The sequence below is a fragment of the Lactuca sativa genome, chromosome 7, assembly GCF_002870075.4.
Source record: "Lactuca sativa cultivar Salinas chromosome 7, Lsat_Salinas_v11, whole genome shotgun sequence".
Taxonomy (NCBI): domain Eukaryota; kingdom Viridiplantae; phylum Streptophyta; class Magnoliopsida; order Asterales; family Asteraceae; genus Lactuca; species Lactuca sativa.
Window position 1 is genome coordinate 31,759,051 of NC_056629.2, and position 17,654 is coordinate 31,776,704.

At 29.8% G+C, this 17,654-nt stretch overlaps 2 protein-coding genes across 2 annotated transcripts; one reads left to right on the plus strand and one right to left on the minus strand.

Moving 5' to 3' along the window:
• Positions 1-710: 710 nt before the first annotated feature.
• LOC111892026 (uncharacterized) lies at positions 711-2,491 on the plus strand. Its single transcript, XM_023888083.1, has 4 exons — positions 711-733; positions 1,184-1,254; positions 2,203-2,321; positions 2,393-2,491. Exons 1-4 carry the CDS (start codon positions 711-713, stop codon positions 2,489-2,491), a joined length of 312 nt encoding a protein of 103 aa, XP_023743851.1.
• Positions 2,492-7,317: 4,826 nt separating this feature from the next.
• Positions 7,318-13,999, minus strand: LOC111892038 (GDSL esterase/lipase At5g45950). Its single transcript, XM_023888098.3, has 5 exons — positions 13,635-13,999; positions 13,344-13,474; positions 9,447-9,680; positions 8,961-9,207; positions 7,318-7,831 (listed from the first exon to the last, which is right to left on the minus strand). Exons 1-5 carry the CDS (start codon positions 13,930-13,932, stop codon positions 7,647-7,649), a joined length of 1,095 nt encoding a protein of 364 aa, XP_023743866.1. The 5' UTR covers positions 13,933-13,999; the 3' UTR covers positions 7,318-7,646.
• Between the last annotated feature and the right edge of the window lie 3,655 nt (positions 14,000-17,654).

Sequence of the window (17,654 nt, forward strand, 5' to 3'; positions counted from 1 at the left end):
TAATGTTACTATGTTATTATCTTCTATTGTTTATGTGTAACATGGACAAAGGTGAAGACATTCTATAACAAGCACAAGGTTTGATGGATAAGCAAGGTATGCTAGATTCTCCTTTACATATAGATATGAATTGATATGATAATGATAGGTGGGTCCTAACTCATTCCTGAAATTTTTTCCAAGTAATGTTCATTTCTTTCGGGTTTCTCCTCAATTATGATATTGGATGAGAGCATGATAGATAAACACACATATTAATGAAGATAAATTTGGATAATTTAAAAAAAGTTACTAGACATTCATTTGGTCCTTACCATTGGTAGTGACACATGCATTGTTATTATAACGGTTATTGATGATTGTTGCTACATAGATGACTGGCTATCTCCTTTTGCACGAGTAATAAGCATCATCTTTAAGCTCATTTTTACACTTTCAAGCCATTATCTACCAAAAAAGTCCTTTGTTTTTAATTATGAAAAAATTCGCTGACTTTGTAGGACTTACCGGTGGCAACATCCTTTCCATGTATAAATGTGATGACTATAAGTTTCATGCTATTGGGAGAGAGTATATAGATGTATGATTACATTCTTTACTCCTGTAAATTTTTAGACTTTTTGTGCATTAAATGTGCTCTGGTCATAAAATTTTTACTTTCCATGTGACGATGTTGGGGTCATGTATGCCATTTTTGGTTAAGATACAAAATGCCTATTATGTCCCTTCTGAGGTAACTATAAAAGAAATGATAAACAAGATAAATAGTCAAGACAGTAACAATAACCTGGTGAGTTAGGCTTAAATTGTAATTTATATAGATTGTGTTTGTTATAATGGACAAGCTTTTTATGGTTGTTTATGAGATAAGGATACTTTAGGTCTTTTGCGCAAACGATAAGTCAAGAGTGAGTCCCTATCCTACCTTTTGGTATAGAACAAAAAGTTGTAATTTTTCTGTCCCATTGGATTGGACTGATCCGGATGATTTTTTATGATGAGGATGTCGATCGAGGGCAATTATGTATTTTGCATAGACTAGAGACTGATGTTTATTTTATGTCAGGGTTTGTTTTTTTCTTAGCAATAAAAGTAATATTGGTCCTTCTCCCCAATTCCAGTATCATATTTATGATAATGATAAGTTTATTTGCTTTGTTTTTTTATTTTTTTGCTTGTTCAGATGGAAAGTCTCGGGGATTGAAAGGCTAGGCATGAGACATGGGTTGCTACAACTACCTTCAATGTCAAAAGGTAAGATGATACTTTATTACTCCTTCTATTTGAGTGGGTCAAAGAAATATAAATATAAAACATCAATAAATCAATGTAAAAATCATAGTTGATGTAGTAATAAATATTCTAAAACAAAAAAACCATTTAAGAATGGAAAATAGATTTCTTTTAATTAAATGTGCATTTTGGTATAAAATTAACTATTTTATTTAGGACACAAATTTGCAAATTGTGAGTATGTTGCTCTTTTTGCAGTTTTTACCAAAAAATTTGAAATTTTAGCATTTTTTTACCCAATGGAATTGTTGTTAATCAAGTTTCACTATGGCTGGTAGTGGTGGTCCTTTCTTATCTATAATTTGTTTACTCATTTGGAACCGTGTAATATCACATTCTTATTATCAATTACATATTTGGTATATTGGGATTTCCATGTCTGTATCTCTTGTTTTCATTCTGTGTAATTTCAAATCCAGTATATAGCATATTTTAAGGCTCAATTGTCATCCATTCTAATTGTGTGATCCTACACCCCCGGTGTCTTGCATACTGCATAATCATAGAATTTTTTTGAGCTTTTCACGTTTTCACATCTTAAGATGTACTTAACTTAGTATATAACATCAGGATTTGACCTCTTATGTATAAGAGTGAATTAGATTTTCAACCATGTATTTGTCACTTGTAAAACAACCATTGTATGATTTTAGCATTTGGTAAACAAATGCAAACTTGGATGACTTATTCTCCACAAAGTAACAATTATAATGGTTGAAAATCTACTTCATTCTGTTCTTGGAATCAAGGAATTCATTAGTTTTACATATGGAATTTTACCTTGAGCCAAATATGAAAGCAAATGACAACAAAGTGCTTATGTTTGATTCACTATCAATGTATGATTTAGATTATTTGATTGTATATTAAAAATTTTACATTTTACACTTTATGTTTACTTAATTGCAGCTGCAAGGGCTATTGGTGTGCTAAACTTTACTCCAGTAAATGGAAAGTCGATTCGTATCATGTATTCTTATAGGGATCCTAGCATTCAGAAAAGTGGAACTGCATTTATCTTTCTCAAGGTAAATTTCTATATTTCCATTAATAATTTTACATATTTTTGGTTTGACTTTTTGTACATAATTTGGACAAGACAATTGACAACAAAGCCTTACATGACACAGTTTCAACTTTTGGAAACATTCTTTCCTGCAAGATAGCTACAGACTCCATAGGCCATTGTGCAATTTGACACTGAAGTAGCTGCTCAAAGTGCAATTGATAAGTTAAATGGTATGTTGATGAATGACAAACAAGTCTTTGTTAAGATTTCTTTTATAATTCCTTATTTTTTTTATAATATATGTTTATTTTAAAAACTTAATTTTCTTACAATCAAAGTTATGTTTTTTTGTTTATAATTTATTTTATTTTTTTGTCTATACAATAATTATAAAAATAACAACCATGGTTTTCCACAGGTTATAAACTAGTGTGTGTATATATATATATATATATATATATATATATATATATATATATATATATATATATATAGAGAGAGAGAGAGAGAGAGAGAGAAAGAGAGAGGGAGACTTAGGTTGAGATGGTCTACATTAGCAGCTCATATGAATACAAGTTCTCACTTCAATTGATAGCCACCAACTAATGTATTGTATTGTGCTTAAAGGTACATTACTTTTCATGATATTTTCATCTACCGAACGTCTTTTTTCAGTCATTGGCTTTTTGCAAATGTACCAAATATTGATCATTAGCCTCAACAGATAAAGCCTTCAACCACTAATTAATTTTGTTCAGCGCAAATAAAAAAATCTTCTAGGTTTTCATGATGTTTTCCATTAGCCAAATCTATGACTTGGAATGTACTTTATATCTTAAATAATTATGAGTTGTGTATCCCACAACAAGAAAAGGCACCTTTAGGGACGACAAAATGCGTCGCAAATAGTCAAGAAACATGCCCCTAAAGGTATTAGGGACAACAAGTCGTCCCAATTGGGTCGCTGCAGATAACTCGTAGCTAATACTCAAAAGTCGTCCCTAAAGATGGTCTCTAATACATGTCGTCGCAAATAATAGTCGTCATCCCTAAAGGTGTCGTCCCTAATAATATTCGTGCGACCGGCCAGTGTTTTTCCGGCCAAATATTCCAGTTGGATGTGTTGTCGCTAATGCATTCTGCATTTCACGAAAATTGTCAATATACTTCAAAACAAACACAAAGAAACAATATTCTACTTCATTTTTAAGTAATAATAACTTACATATTGTTCTTCAACTAACGGGTTAACGAATTCCCCTTGTTTATTGACATGTGCACGGTGAAATACTTCAAGTTTATTCAACAACTATTTAACATTAAAAAAATATGTTACAATCAAACACATTTTCAAATACACATACACACATATATCAAATTCATACACACACACACACACATATATATATATATATATATATATATATATATATATATATATATATATATATATCAAATTCATACATACATAGAGTATATTAATGCACCTATGGTTGTGTTTGTAGAACTAGAACTGAAAACAGTGGAGATAAGCGGCAGTGGCGATTGGGAAGTTCCTCGGAGACAGGCAGTAGTGGCAGTGCTTGGTGGTTGTAATGGGGAAATATCCTTAAGACCACCAAAAGCAGTAAAATTACCAAATAAAAAAAAGAAACGGAAACAAAAACAAAAAAATGGTGGAAATCAGAAAGGAGAACATACCTTTGTCGGTGAAGAAGTACGTCGTAAAAACAGAACGTCGCCGGTGGAGCAGCCGGTACGCCGGTGAGGAGCTGGAATCACTCCGGTTGAAGAAGTGGAATGCACCGGTGGTTAATAGTCGATGGAAGATGCAATCGAGCCTCCAGTCGACGGAAAAGCATTGAAATCGTCGGAAGAATGTAACGCCCGTGTTTCTGGGCTAAGCATTAGTAGATGATGTAATAGTGTAGGTCAACTAATGTAACTCATTTTGAAATAATAAAGATGAATTATTTGAGTATTATGTGAATTATGTAAATTTATGTGTTCTATACTTAATTATAAAAGTATAATAAATAAAGGATAAAAATAAGCGTCAAAATTAAAGTGTGAGATAAACCCGATATCTATACATAAAGTTGTAGTGGTCGAAACTAGGATTCCGGATATATAAAGAACGTCGAAATCCGAGTTATAACGAATAAGTTATGACATGTCGAAGTTTCGCGACACAACCGACACGACACTGCGGACCTAAATAGTGAATTTACGATAGAGCGATTTTTAGCCTTAGCAATATAAACGAAAGTCGTAGTGTTAGTTAAAATGAGAGTGTACATAAAAAGAACGCCCAAGTCCGACTTCGTATGAGGAAGTTATGATTTTTCTAAGTTTCGAGTCAGCAGTATACAGTCCGAAGTTCGAATATTAGATCGATCGAGTTTTAACCGACACACCTAAAAAAGAATCTAAGGCCTCGTTAATAGAAGCGTAACGATAAAAAAGACAAACGAAAACGGACGTCGGATAAAAAAGTTATGAATTTTTAACGGACCAATCCTGTCCCGACCTGTTAAAAATATAATTTTAAAAATAAATTCTAAATTAGCCGACCGAGTCTAAACGAAAGCTGTAGAGTACAGTCCCGCCTACGTGTGGATATAAAGAACGTCGAAAACGGAGCTCGTATGCGAAAATTATGAATATTAGAAGGTGGGAAGGAAAAATTGCGAATCTGCGAGGGGTTGATGACGTGGCTCGATCAGGGTCATCGCTTGCTAATCACGGTTTAGCCTTCGGATTCGGACACCTGGCCTCACATACACCCCGCATAATCCGAGGACGCCCAATGTCCGAGCTCTTATCCGACGTGTGTTGTACGAGGCGAGCCTTACACCTAGTGTAGGTCCGAAGTACGCCCAACGTACTCCGAGGCCTCACGACAATAAAAGGAGGCCGAGGACAACCTCATCATTCACACAAAAATTCCTTCTTTCTCTCACTACTTTCTCTCTCTAGCCCCCTAACCCCTCTAAACCTTAGGAAAACCCCTAGCACCCGAAGGAAGCCCAGAGCTCCTGAAGGCTCCGAGAAAAGAGCTTTTCGGCTCAAAAACGCTGCTCCAGCGAAACCCAATTTTTAATAAAAACCCGTTGTAAGTACGATACGCCTACCATACTTTAAAAATAGGTTATATATAAATATAATATTGTTATAGATGAGATTTATCAGTGATTCAAAGTCGTTATACTGATTGATCTACTTACGAGAATGATGTCTAGGCTGTGATTTAGTGGGGTGTTTAAAGTGGGATTTCCAAACAGTATACTTCATATACCAAACGGACCCTACCTCCGATATGATCCTACCTGATTGTTCCTTGATAGATCATGAAGTAGACTTTGAGTTAATGATGAATCTAGACTAATAATTAGTCACAATGAATATTAGACTTAAATTTAGTGGTAATGATACCAGGTTTCGTCGAAAGAAAATAAATTAATAGAAGCGAAACATTGTCTGAGTTCAGAATCACCACCTTAACAAGTGAGTGCATAGTTACTTTCATCTTACACATAGATATGAAGTAATTTATATAAATTACGTGTTACATGTGCATATTGTCTGAGTACTTGCTGTCTATGTTGGATGAAAGATTTTTATACATGTTTTGAATGATAAACTGTATATGTATTTTATATCTACAAAATGTGTTGGGTAAAACATGGGTAGATGTAATAGACGATGTGTGAAAAAATGATGAAAGGCCTCGATGTTTTAAGATGATCCAGTCATCTAGCGGAGTATAGATGATAACCACGGACTATTCTAGACAGTCTAGTGGAATGCTAGCAGGCTCGCAACCTAAAAGTTATATTTCTTGTTGTGTCCCTTTGATCATATGTATCTTCGGATTGATGTTTAGGTTCTCATCGCCGTGAACTACAAGATTAAAGTCGACACCATGGGGTGCAAAAGTCGTCCATGTCGGTATCAGAGAAATTAGAATCCAAGAAACAATCATATATTAATTGCACATTTTATAAACCAAAAAAACTTATGAATCAGAAAAACCTCAAAGGTAGCCTCGTAATTTTCCCAATCTCCTCGTCTTAATTAAGCACGTAATCTCAGGGGAATGAGGTCGCCGAAAGCGTATGAGTAAAGGCCGATGGGAAACTGGTCTTCTTTAAGATAGTTGGCAAGAAGAAAACTTGTGATTGAAAGAGAGAGAAAGGTGAAGGGGTCTATGTGATCGAGAGAAGTAATTGTCAAACCAACATCGCAACTAAGATGGTGGTCACTATGGAGGCCGGCGGTTGCGCCGTTGTGGTGGCCGACATGAAGAAAATCACCGCTTGAGAGAGCGAGAGCCAAAGGAGGAGCAGTGATCAATTAATGAGAAAGGGATACATTTCTGATTTCAGTGAGCATCAAACCCCTATAGGGACGATTTGGCGTCCCTATACCCTTAAACAGAATGACGTCGACCCTATATTCTAATTAAACAAAATAAAAAATTATATATATATATATATATATATATATATATATATATATAATTTAATTTCTTTTTGCGACAATATGTCGTCCCTATAGCTTTTTGGAATCCCGCCAACATTTTTTTTGTTCCTGGTAAAGCTGCTTTACAAGTAGAGGTGATTTGTCATCACTTTAGCATAAACATTCAAAAGTGTTTGGTCAACTCTATAGCGCCCATATATCATCCCTATATGATCATCTATAGTGACGACTTTTGTCGTCTTTATAGGTTTCGTCCCTATAGATGTTTATTCTTGTAGTGATGTTCATCAATAAATCACCATTAAGGTTTTATCTAATGCCATGATGTTCGATATTTGGCCATTGATGAATAAGTCGATGTTGATAATTATATTAAATATTTATTTTCTTGATGTACTTTCATTACAGTTACAACAAATATGTAATTAAGTGTCAAAATTGTGTTTTTCATCATCTGAATCATAATATTTCTTTACAAACGATGTCATATAGATTTCATGATAACCGATAATACTTTCAAAAGAAGTAGATGATATCTAAGAGATTCATGCAACATCTTATTTTTCACAAGATACCAAAAATCACATAAAAACAATTATACATTTGTTCAAACACAAAACTAAAATCATACATTTTCTAGGGCTTAGTGTCCACTTATAAGATACAAGAAAACTTATTTAACAATGAACAGATGAATGAGAACATAATGGAACTTACATAATTAACATGTGGTACTACATTAATAAAGTACTAAAACCAAATTGAAAATGATGTAGCGATGATCTTGGAAATCAAGTTCTTTCCTCGTGTCCAATGATGTAAACGCGTAACAGTGACATATGAGCATATATGGTGCTAATTAAAGACTTGTGATTATAGATTTTACAGCCTCATCTGCGATGATGTAATACATGTTTTCTGTAAAATGAACGGCATCCCAATAAATGTATTTCGAATGATTCGCACATGTACTCAGCCCCTTTAAACTTGTCCCGAACTCTGTTAATCCATCTCCACAACAACCTTTTTCAGCTTCAGTAAAACCTGTCAATTTCATTTTGACCAAAAACATTCTTTAAAAATTTCTCATGATTCTATGTACTGAACTTAATAAAAATAAATTCAAGATGATTTTACATGTCATTTTTTTGTTGATACTTGATGATTTATAAATATAAATTTATTTGTACTTAGAAATCGTGTAATGTTTTCTATTTAAACATTATTAAAAACTAGGTGTTATTATTATACTCTAATCTAGATATATATTATAGGAAAATTCTATACGTATCCCTTATATTGCTTTGTGTATCACCTTCAAGGACAGTTTTAAGGGGTTCCTAATGTGGCACCCGGCAACCCCTAACTTTTCTGGCTGTAGTGAATTTTTTTTTTTCGATTTTTCAGTTTTTTTCTACCTATTTTTCATGTATCGGCAACATCTATTCATCCCGGTAACACCTACTATATATTCCTACGTCCCTGATCACCTTTGTGACTTTGGCTGTATAATAATGTGTACCTTATGATTTGATGATTTATATGAATTAGGGGAGATACGTATGATAATACCAACATTATATTGTGTCTTAAGATTAAATATATAATCTATTTGCATTTAATAATGTTCTATGAACACTCTTCATTATTTAGTTGTAATTAATGATATTTTTCCAAATAATATTAATTTATTAGTAAACCATTTTTTGGATTTGTAACCATCTAATTATATAAAGACTATATGTAACTTTACGTCTTAAAATAATCTATGACAAACCAATGAAGGTAACTTCATTCCGCTTATCGTTTCAATCATTAGTTATCGTGTTTGGCTTTTCCTTTTGAATTGGCAAAAATTTATATAAAAGGGCACCGTGCCTAGAAAGGAGCTAGCTAGAAACAGACAAAAAAAAGTCTCGTAAACACTAATAAACACTAAAAATACGTTCCATTTTATCAGTGTTGAAGTTTATAGTTTATAAACTCTGGGAACCTCAAATTCAAACTATTGAAAATTCCACGATGAACATAGTTCTATTTATTATTACTATGTCTCGATCGTAGAAACAAGTCCAGCTAAGTTCTCTCCTGTATTTTCTAGACAAAAATGAAAGTTTTTATACATATGTTTCAGAGAGCATGAATCTTTGCAGATGTAGAATAAGGTACTTACCATATTTTAATGGGTTTTGTAAGGTGTTTTGAATGACACCATAAATGTCAACAAAGACACTTCTCATCCGTAATGTTGCTTCAAGTGATGACAACTTTGCCTTCAACAAAAAGTTGAAAGAGAGAGCCACTTGGTTCATATTTTCATCGCATTTAACACTATTCTTTAATGTCTTTATCATAGGCATGCATCCGAATGGCTCCATCCCAACAACCGCCAATCTCCTTACTCCTAGTAAATGCATTTCCTATAATTTTATTATACAGAAGAAAACACTATAAGTGTTACAAAAACAAATAAGCATGTAATTTGATATTTGATTCATGTACATGGTATATCATAATATTTTCCTGAAACATCATATCAGGAATCTGTATCTCCATTTTACTTGTAACTATCTAAAAAAATTATACAATTCTTTTCAAACACTTAAATTTTCCTTCCCTTTAATCAAATGCTAAAAATAGAAAGAGATTGATGTTTTACCTTTATTGAAGTTTCCATGCAATTGATCAAGAAACGTTGGTATTGCGCGATGGTAAACCTATGGGATCGAGTAGGATCAATGTAGTAATTTTGTAAAAAGTCATTTGTACCTGTGCTCAAAATGAACACAGCATTCTCCACAATCTTATGACAAGTTTCTTCTCCAACAAGCTTCCCTAAACGAATCTTATACTCCTTAAAGTACTCCAATTGTTTTCGAAGAGATATAACATTCTACATGGAGAAAATTAAATGATCAATTTTGACATCAATCCAGTATTTTTTTTTATGGAAATGGTAATTATAATTTATTTTCAATGTCTTCACATTAATATTGTAACAAAGTTTTAATAATCTTGAATCAACTTAAAATCATGATTAAATTATTAGCAACTTATAACTGATGACTTATATGAACTCTAATTAGTAGTAGTAGTTTGTTCACACATGATTTGTACTTGATTTCTTAAAATAATGATATGTGTGTTCGATTTCAGCATGAATATGCAACCAACCTTAATTAGTGTGAACTTCAGGGGATAGCTTAAATGCTACTTGCCTACTTATATACTATATAAAACTATTTATTTCTTTGCATACCTTAACAAAAAACCTTATAAGTACCCATTCAACCCCCCCCCCCCCCCCCCAACCCCTCCTCCCCACGTACACACACACAATATATATATATATATATATATATATATATATATATATATATATATATATATATATATATATATATATATATATATATATATATATATATATATATATATATGTTCATTTGAGACCCTTCTAACTTTGTGAGACCATGAGACCAAATCAAAAAATAATTTTAAAATGCAAAATAAATGGAAAAATCCAAAAATTCTTTTTTTAAATATTATTTTCGGAACTTGAATTAACTAAAAAAATTTTAAAAAAAAATATAAAATAAAATCCCGTTTTTTTTTTTTTAAATACGTGAAATATTCTAATAGAATATTACACTGTACATATTCTAAAAAATAATTTTAAAATGCAAAATAAATGGAAAAATCTAAAAATTCTTTTTTTTAAATATAATTTTCGGAACTTGAATTAAATATAAAAAATATAAAAAATCCCCTTTTTTTTTTGAAAAATACGTGAAATATTCTAATAGATTATTACACTGTACATATTCTAAAAAATAATTTTAAAATGCAAAATAAATGAAAAAATCCAAAAATTCTTTTTTTAAATATTATTTTCGGAAATTGAATTAACTATAAAAAATAAAAAAATGTGTCTCACGATCCCACAAAATTAGGCCGTCTCACATGAACCTAACCTTATATATATATATATATATATATATATATATATATATATATATATATATATATATATATATATATATATATATATATATATATATATATATATATATATATCCCTATTCTAATAAATGAATAATTTACATCTCATTGTGACAAATGTCACTCTAATACAAGTCATCATTAATATTATGTCATGTAAATATATTAGGCAACCATTTCAAAATTCACATTTATATTTTCTAATTATATGTTAAATTTGAAGTTATAATAACTTTAAAAATTTGATATATCTCTTAATTAATAATTTATTTAAAATCATTTATTTAAAACAATTGATTAATAATTATATATTTTTATTATGAAAGTTTAATTAATTTTATAACCTTAGTTTCCACGGGTTATAAACTATTGTGTTACTTCACACTATTATTTTCTTTCATATGGACATAGATGATAAAAGATGTTTGTGATTCATAAATTGTTCGGTTGAGATAAAGAAAAGTTCCAAATGAATAAATACAGGCCCATTATCCTTTATATTTTATTTGCCATAAACATTTATATTAAATACTATATGTATTTGTAATATCTTTTTCTCAAATAAATCGTAGTGCGAATTCAGTTTTGAATCTCTGTCTCTCTCTCCCCCTCTATTTTAGCTGTTATACATCTAAGTTTAGGTATAAAACCGTTTAAATGACATAGTTTTAAACAAAACAAATACAATTTCATTTTCTCTTAATTTTGTTTTAATAGAATATCATTGACTTGAGTTAAATTATGAAATGAAAAAGATCAATTATATATCTTTTTATTGCAAAACATCATTGAAGTTTATAAAGAAAATAAAAAATAAATATTTTTTAACGAATATAACTCAAACATTTTGTCATTTAATTGAAAAATTATATCGAATGATTTGTGAAAATCAACTTGATTGAGTTATTACATTTCTTCATTTATCTTTTGTTCTATTAGCTTTCATTCAAAATTTAGTAAGATTAATTAAATGGTAATGGTTTTTAATGATTTTCGTTTTTAGACACAGTGAAAAAAAAGAACATAAATTTGATTGGTTTAGTATGTCATGTGATTAAGAAAGAATAATAAACGAGATAGAATGATTAGTTTGGATATATACGAATCAAAACTATATAGTCTGGAAAGTTCAATATATATATATATATATATATATATATATATATATATATATATATATATATATATATATATATATATATATATATATATATATATAACAATTAGATTAGGATGATGATGCGTATATAATTTTTTGTCATGAACAACAAATTATGTTTTATACAATTATACAGTACAATCATTTAAAACATAAATTATTATGTATGAATAAAAAATGTTAGGTACAAAATCAGTACAAATCAAATGAGACAAAATTGGTTGTAAAGAGACTCAATAATGGATACGGTTTCCGAAAACTTCTCATTTAATTATGGATAGTAGTGAACTACTCCTAAGTCAACATATGTTTCCGACCAGACTTGCACCTTCAATCTAAAGAGGGAGTACAATACCTGATACCGTTGAGCTAGAAGCCCTTTGGTAGGATTTTGTTATATATAACAACTTATTGTGATTTTCTCATAAAAAAACATATATTTTTTTCCGATGCTTACAAATTGTTCTTATATTAATATAATATTTATAATTTTCAAAATAATCTAACCATATAACTAATTTTTGGAAAATAAAATTTACCATTTGTGTTCCATTCTTTTTCTTTAACATAAAGAGAATGGTATATGCATCTTAGCTTAGGAAAATTTGCCATGTAAAATTATTAAAATTACAATTTTGGAATTAATAAATGCAAAATCGATATTATTAAATATAAACTAGATTTGATATGTTACGACTAACTTATAAGCTAATCTATTTTTCAATCATTTTTAGATGTCATATTTAATAAACATATAAATTAATCTTAGAACTAACATTTCAATTAGCTTATTATGTTTTTTTCTTTTAATTCTTTCAAATATACATTTTCTCAATTATATAATATAAAAAAAAAAAAAAAAAAAAAAAAAAAAAAAAAAAAAAACTGAATCTTTAAAATATCCTTTGTCATTTACATATTTTAGTTAGTTTATCGAATATTACCTTTTCATCTATTTTTAAATAAACTTTTACGGTAATGTACCAAATAACCTTAGTAAAAGAAAGCGCCACTTTAATATGCATGAGTGGCATGGGCGTGTTTCAATTGATTTATGTAAAGCTCTGAATTAACGAGTAGAAAAATTATTTTTAATCTGACCAAATTTGGGTCAGATCGAGTTGGTGACCCATAAGAATTTTGGTCGATTTTTTTTTTAATTTGAAAATTTTAATAAGTTAAATAGAAATATAAACTTACATCATTAAAAACATAACCTTAATTTTAATAAACTAATTTAGAAGATTTCATATGCGTTAATTTATATATACTCTGAGTAACTTTGAGCATCGCTATCTGACCATATTTTATATAACTTCTTAAAATAAAAACTATAGCCAAAATATATCCGTAAATAAATCGAAGCTATAACCATGCAACATATTTTATACTTACAGTGACCTTTGCAGTGAAATCATCATAACCAGAACCACCTGATGCAAAACTAACACCATGCAACAGATCTACTTCCATCAGGTTTCGATCCAAATACGCTTTGATTATGTTTCTGTAACCTAAAGCCTCAGCTGCAATCACACAAACAAACAACAAAGCATGATCTTCAGCAAATTAATGTACCTAGCTACAGTAGAAGGCACCTTCAACAAGCATCAATTAATGCATGGTGAAAGGGTGATTTAACTTGTGCTACAAGTATTCATACATGAAAATTATACTAAAAGTTACCAATGAAATCAGTGCATAGTCTGCCATTGGTGAACCTTCCCGTTGGAAGGGAATGACTGAAATCTTTCCCGTAAGGCAGGAAGTTGCCTTTATGCCATGTGTTTGGAAGATTGTTGTTGTTACCAGGATCGACACTTGAATCACCGAAAACCAGAATGGATGTAACATTGTACTTGGCTGCAAGAACCCTAAGCTTCTGAGTACTCCCCATAGCACGTGCATTGCATGTGACCACAGCCTGGAACAAGAACATCACTATTATTACTAGGTTAAGTGTCATCCATGTTATATGTTTCATTTTCAATTGTTGAGATGAAAACAAAGGATTAGAAAAATATTGTGACCGAGATGTGTTCCATGTAGCTATGTCACGATGGGTTTTATAGACATGTCATTTAATTTTGGTAGGTTTGGGTATTAAGTAGTAATCCCTGTCAAAATAAAGCTACGTTTATGATCAATATTATACTTTATCTTAAAACTTAAACATGAAATCGCGGGACCAAGTGAGCTAGGTCATGAGTTGTTCTGTAATTAAGCGTATTACAAATGAGAGCCGACGAACTATTTTACATATTAGAAATTTAACTCGAATTATTAAATGGTTTACAAAAGAATTAATAGCTCATCTAGTAGTAACAATCATCGCGAAATATGACCATAATCATAATAATTTGAAAATATATATATATATATATATATATATATATATATATATATATATATATATATATATATATATATATATATATATATATATATATATATATATATATATATATATATATATATTTATTTTTATAAAAAAAATCAAAAAGAAAATCTCCAAAAATCATAAAAATTTAAGGTATACATCTACTCAATATACTAGTGATTTTGTAAAAACAATTTTTCAAAAATAAGTTTTTGAGATATTTATTTTTAAATATAAAAAATATTAATTTTTTTTAAATGTTAATATGATCCAAAATATGATGATTCAAAATATTTATAATTCAAAAAACCTTTTGATTAAACTTGATCCTTAATTTGTTATGATCTAAAATATTTAGACTCAAATATTATATAATCCTTAATTATATCTTTTATGGTTTAAAATATATAATGATCCATACTTTTTTTAATAAAACCTATATTTAGTTGAATACATATTCTTGATCCAAAATCATATGATTCAAAGACAAAATTACAAAATTGGTCCATGTGGTTTGCAAAAACTTTGGATGGGGTCCAAAAACTTTCCAAATTGCATAAAATGTCCAAAATCAAAACTTTTCTTTGGTTTTAGTCCTAAAAAAATGAAAGGACTATTATGCCCTTGTTATTACTTTTTCACATTTTTTTTATTTACTTATATATTTTAATAATTAAAAAAAGAAAAAAGAAAACACCCTACCCCACACCCATCGACGGTACCTTCCTCCCTCTCTCTCTCACACACACTCGACTTCATCTTCTTCGTCTTCCTTCTTTACCACCGACTACATGTCCTCCATCCTCTCTCCACCATCTTCATAATTGACTAACATCCTCCTCCCTCTCCATCCGTCGCCTACATCATTTTAATTTCCCCTTGTGACCTAAAGTTAATATATGTGAATTTGGAGAGATTAGCAATGGCTCACCATCAAGATGAAAATCGGATTAGCCATAACCAACTGTCTCCATCAAAATCTGTTCAGACTCTTCATCCTCTCCCTCCATCTGCCACCTATGTTATCCAGTAACTAGAAAAACAGGAAAATATATTACAGATCAGTTTAAAAACCAAACCTAAATCTCAAAATTTGTTCATTAAAAGATGTGGACTCCTGTCCTTTGGAGAAAAGCGACCGGTCGTCGGAGAAGACAGAACGATGGATAAGAGAATAGGGGAAATGGTTGTTAGAAATAATTGGGATGCACTATGATCGAGATCCTTACCGGAAAACAAGCGTGGAACGACAAGGGGAGTAGAAACCCTCTGTCAAATCGGGTATTATGAGGAATCCATAGAAAGGAAGAGGGAAATGAGGGGTTTTTTCGATAGGAATGAGGGAGGTATGAAGTGCCGATGAGGGTGGGGTGAGTCGTCGGAAAAGATGAATTTGAGGTTGGTGGTTTCGTTTGGGATGTAAGAGAGAGAAGGAGAGAGCGACAGAGAGAGAGGGAGAGAGAGAGAGAGAGAGAGAGAGAGAGAGAGAGAGAGAATGTGTGTGTGTGTGTGCGAGTGAAAGGGTATGTGATTCTATTTTTTCTTTTTTTTATTATCAAATGGGCGGGGATTTTATTATTTATTTTGTTATTATTATTTAAATACTTAAACAAATAAAAAAAGACAAAATTGCATTAATATTTATAAAATAAAAATATAAAAAATACAAAAAAGAAATTTAAAGGGCAAAACAGTCAATTCAAATGCTCTATGGACCAAAAATACAAAATTTTCTTAAGTTTAGGACCAAAAACCCAGAAAAACCTTGATTTTGGACCTTCTGTGCAAGTTGGAAATATTTTGGACCCCATCCAAAGATTTTTGCAAACCACAATGACCAAATTTGCAGTTTTGTCTGATTCAAAAATTATTTGATTGAAAATACTACGATTCAAAATAATTTAATTCAAAATTTTATGATCTAAAAATAATTTGATTCAAAAAATGTATGAACGTAAAATGTTATGATATTTAATATTCTTCTTATTTAATTTAAAATTTTAAGATCCAAAAATTATTCGATTCAAAATACTTCGTTTTTTGGCCAAAATTTTTTTTACTTTCAAAAAATAATTTGAAAAAAACCAAAATTCTTAAAATTTAAATCTCTACAAAATGAGCCCAATCATAAAATTTGAAAAAAGAATTATTTTTTTATAAAAAAAAAACCAGAAAAATAAATCTCCAAAAATCACAAAAATTTAAAGGATACTTCTACTCAATATACTAGTGACTTTGTAAAAAAAATCAAAAATAAGTTTTTGAAGTATTTATTTTTAATTTTAAGAAATATTAGTTTTAAAAAAATGTTGAACATAAAATGATTCAAAATATTTATGATTCAAAAAACTTTTGATTGAACTTGTTTAATTTGTTATGACCTAAAAATATTTATACTCAAATATTTTATAATACTTAATTATATATTTTATTATTTAAAATTAAATGATTCAAAATATATAATGATTCATAATTTTTTTTGAATGAAAACTTTATTTAATTGAATATATTATTTATCTAAAATTATATGATCTAAAAATGATTTGATTCAAATATTATGATTCAAAATAATTTTATTAAATATTTTATAATCTAAAAATAATATGATTCAAAAAAAAGTACGAATAGAAAATATTATAATCGTTACTATTCTTCTTATTTAAAATTTTGTAATTGTTAAATATTAAAAACTCAAACCGATATTTAGTTTAAAAAATAAAAAAATAATAAAAAAATAAAAAAAATCATTAAAAAAATAAAAATAAACAAAAACACTAGTATCTTCAATTATGTAGTAAAGATATTAAAAAAATATAAAAAAGAAAAAAGAAAAATAAATAAATTTTTAAAATTTTCTTTTAAAAAAGAAAAATAATAAATAATGTCAAAACCAAGCATATATATGTTTAAAAAAAATTGATTTTTTTAAAATTAATTAATAACGAAAATAAATAATAAAAGCCAGTTATATGGCGTTCTATAGATGTTCGTCGCACGTGATTAAATCATCGCGTCCGTATTAGTTACAACAGGTGTGGGCCACATGCGAACGCAATCTTGGAGAAATCTCTAATGAACCTCCAATAGTACCCCACCGGCCCGAGGAAACTCTGAATCTCAGATGGAGACTTCGGAACTTCCCACCATATAACCGCCTAATGTTGGTCGGGTCGACCAAAATATCGTCCTGGTTGACGAGGTGCCATAGAAATTAGACCTCACGCAACCATAACTCACACTTGGAGAACTTGGCGTACAATATCTCCCCCCGAAGCACTCCTAGAAGCTCACACAGATGCTCCTCATGCTACTCCTTGGTCTTGGAA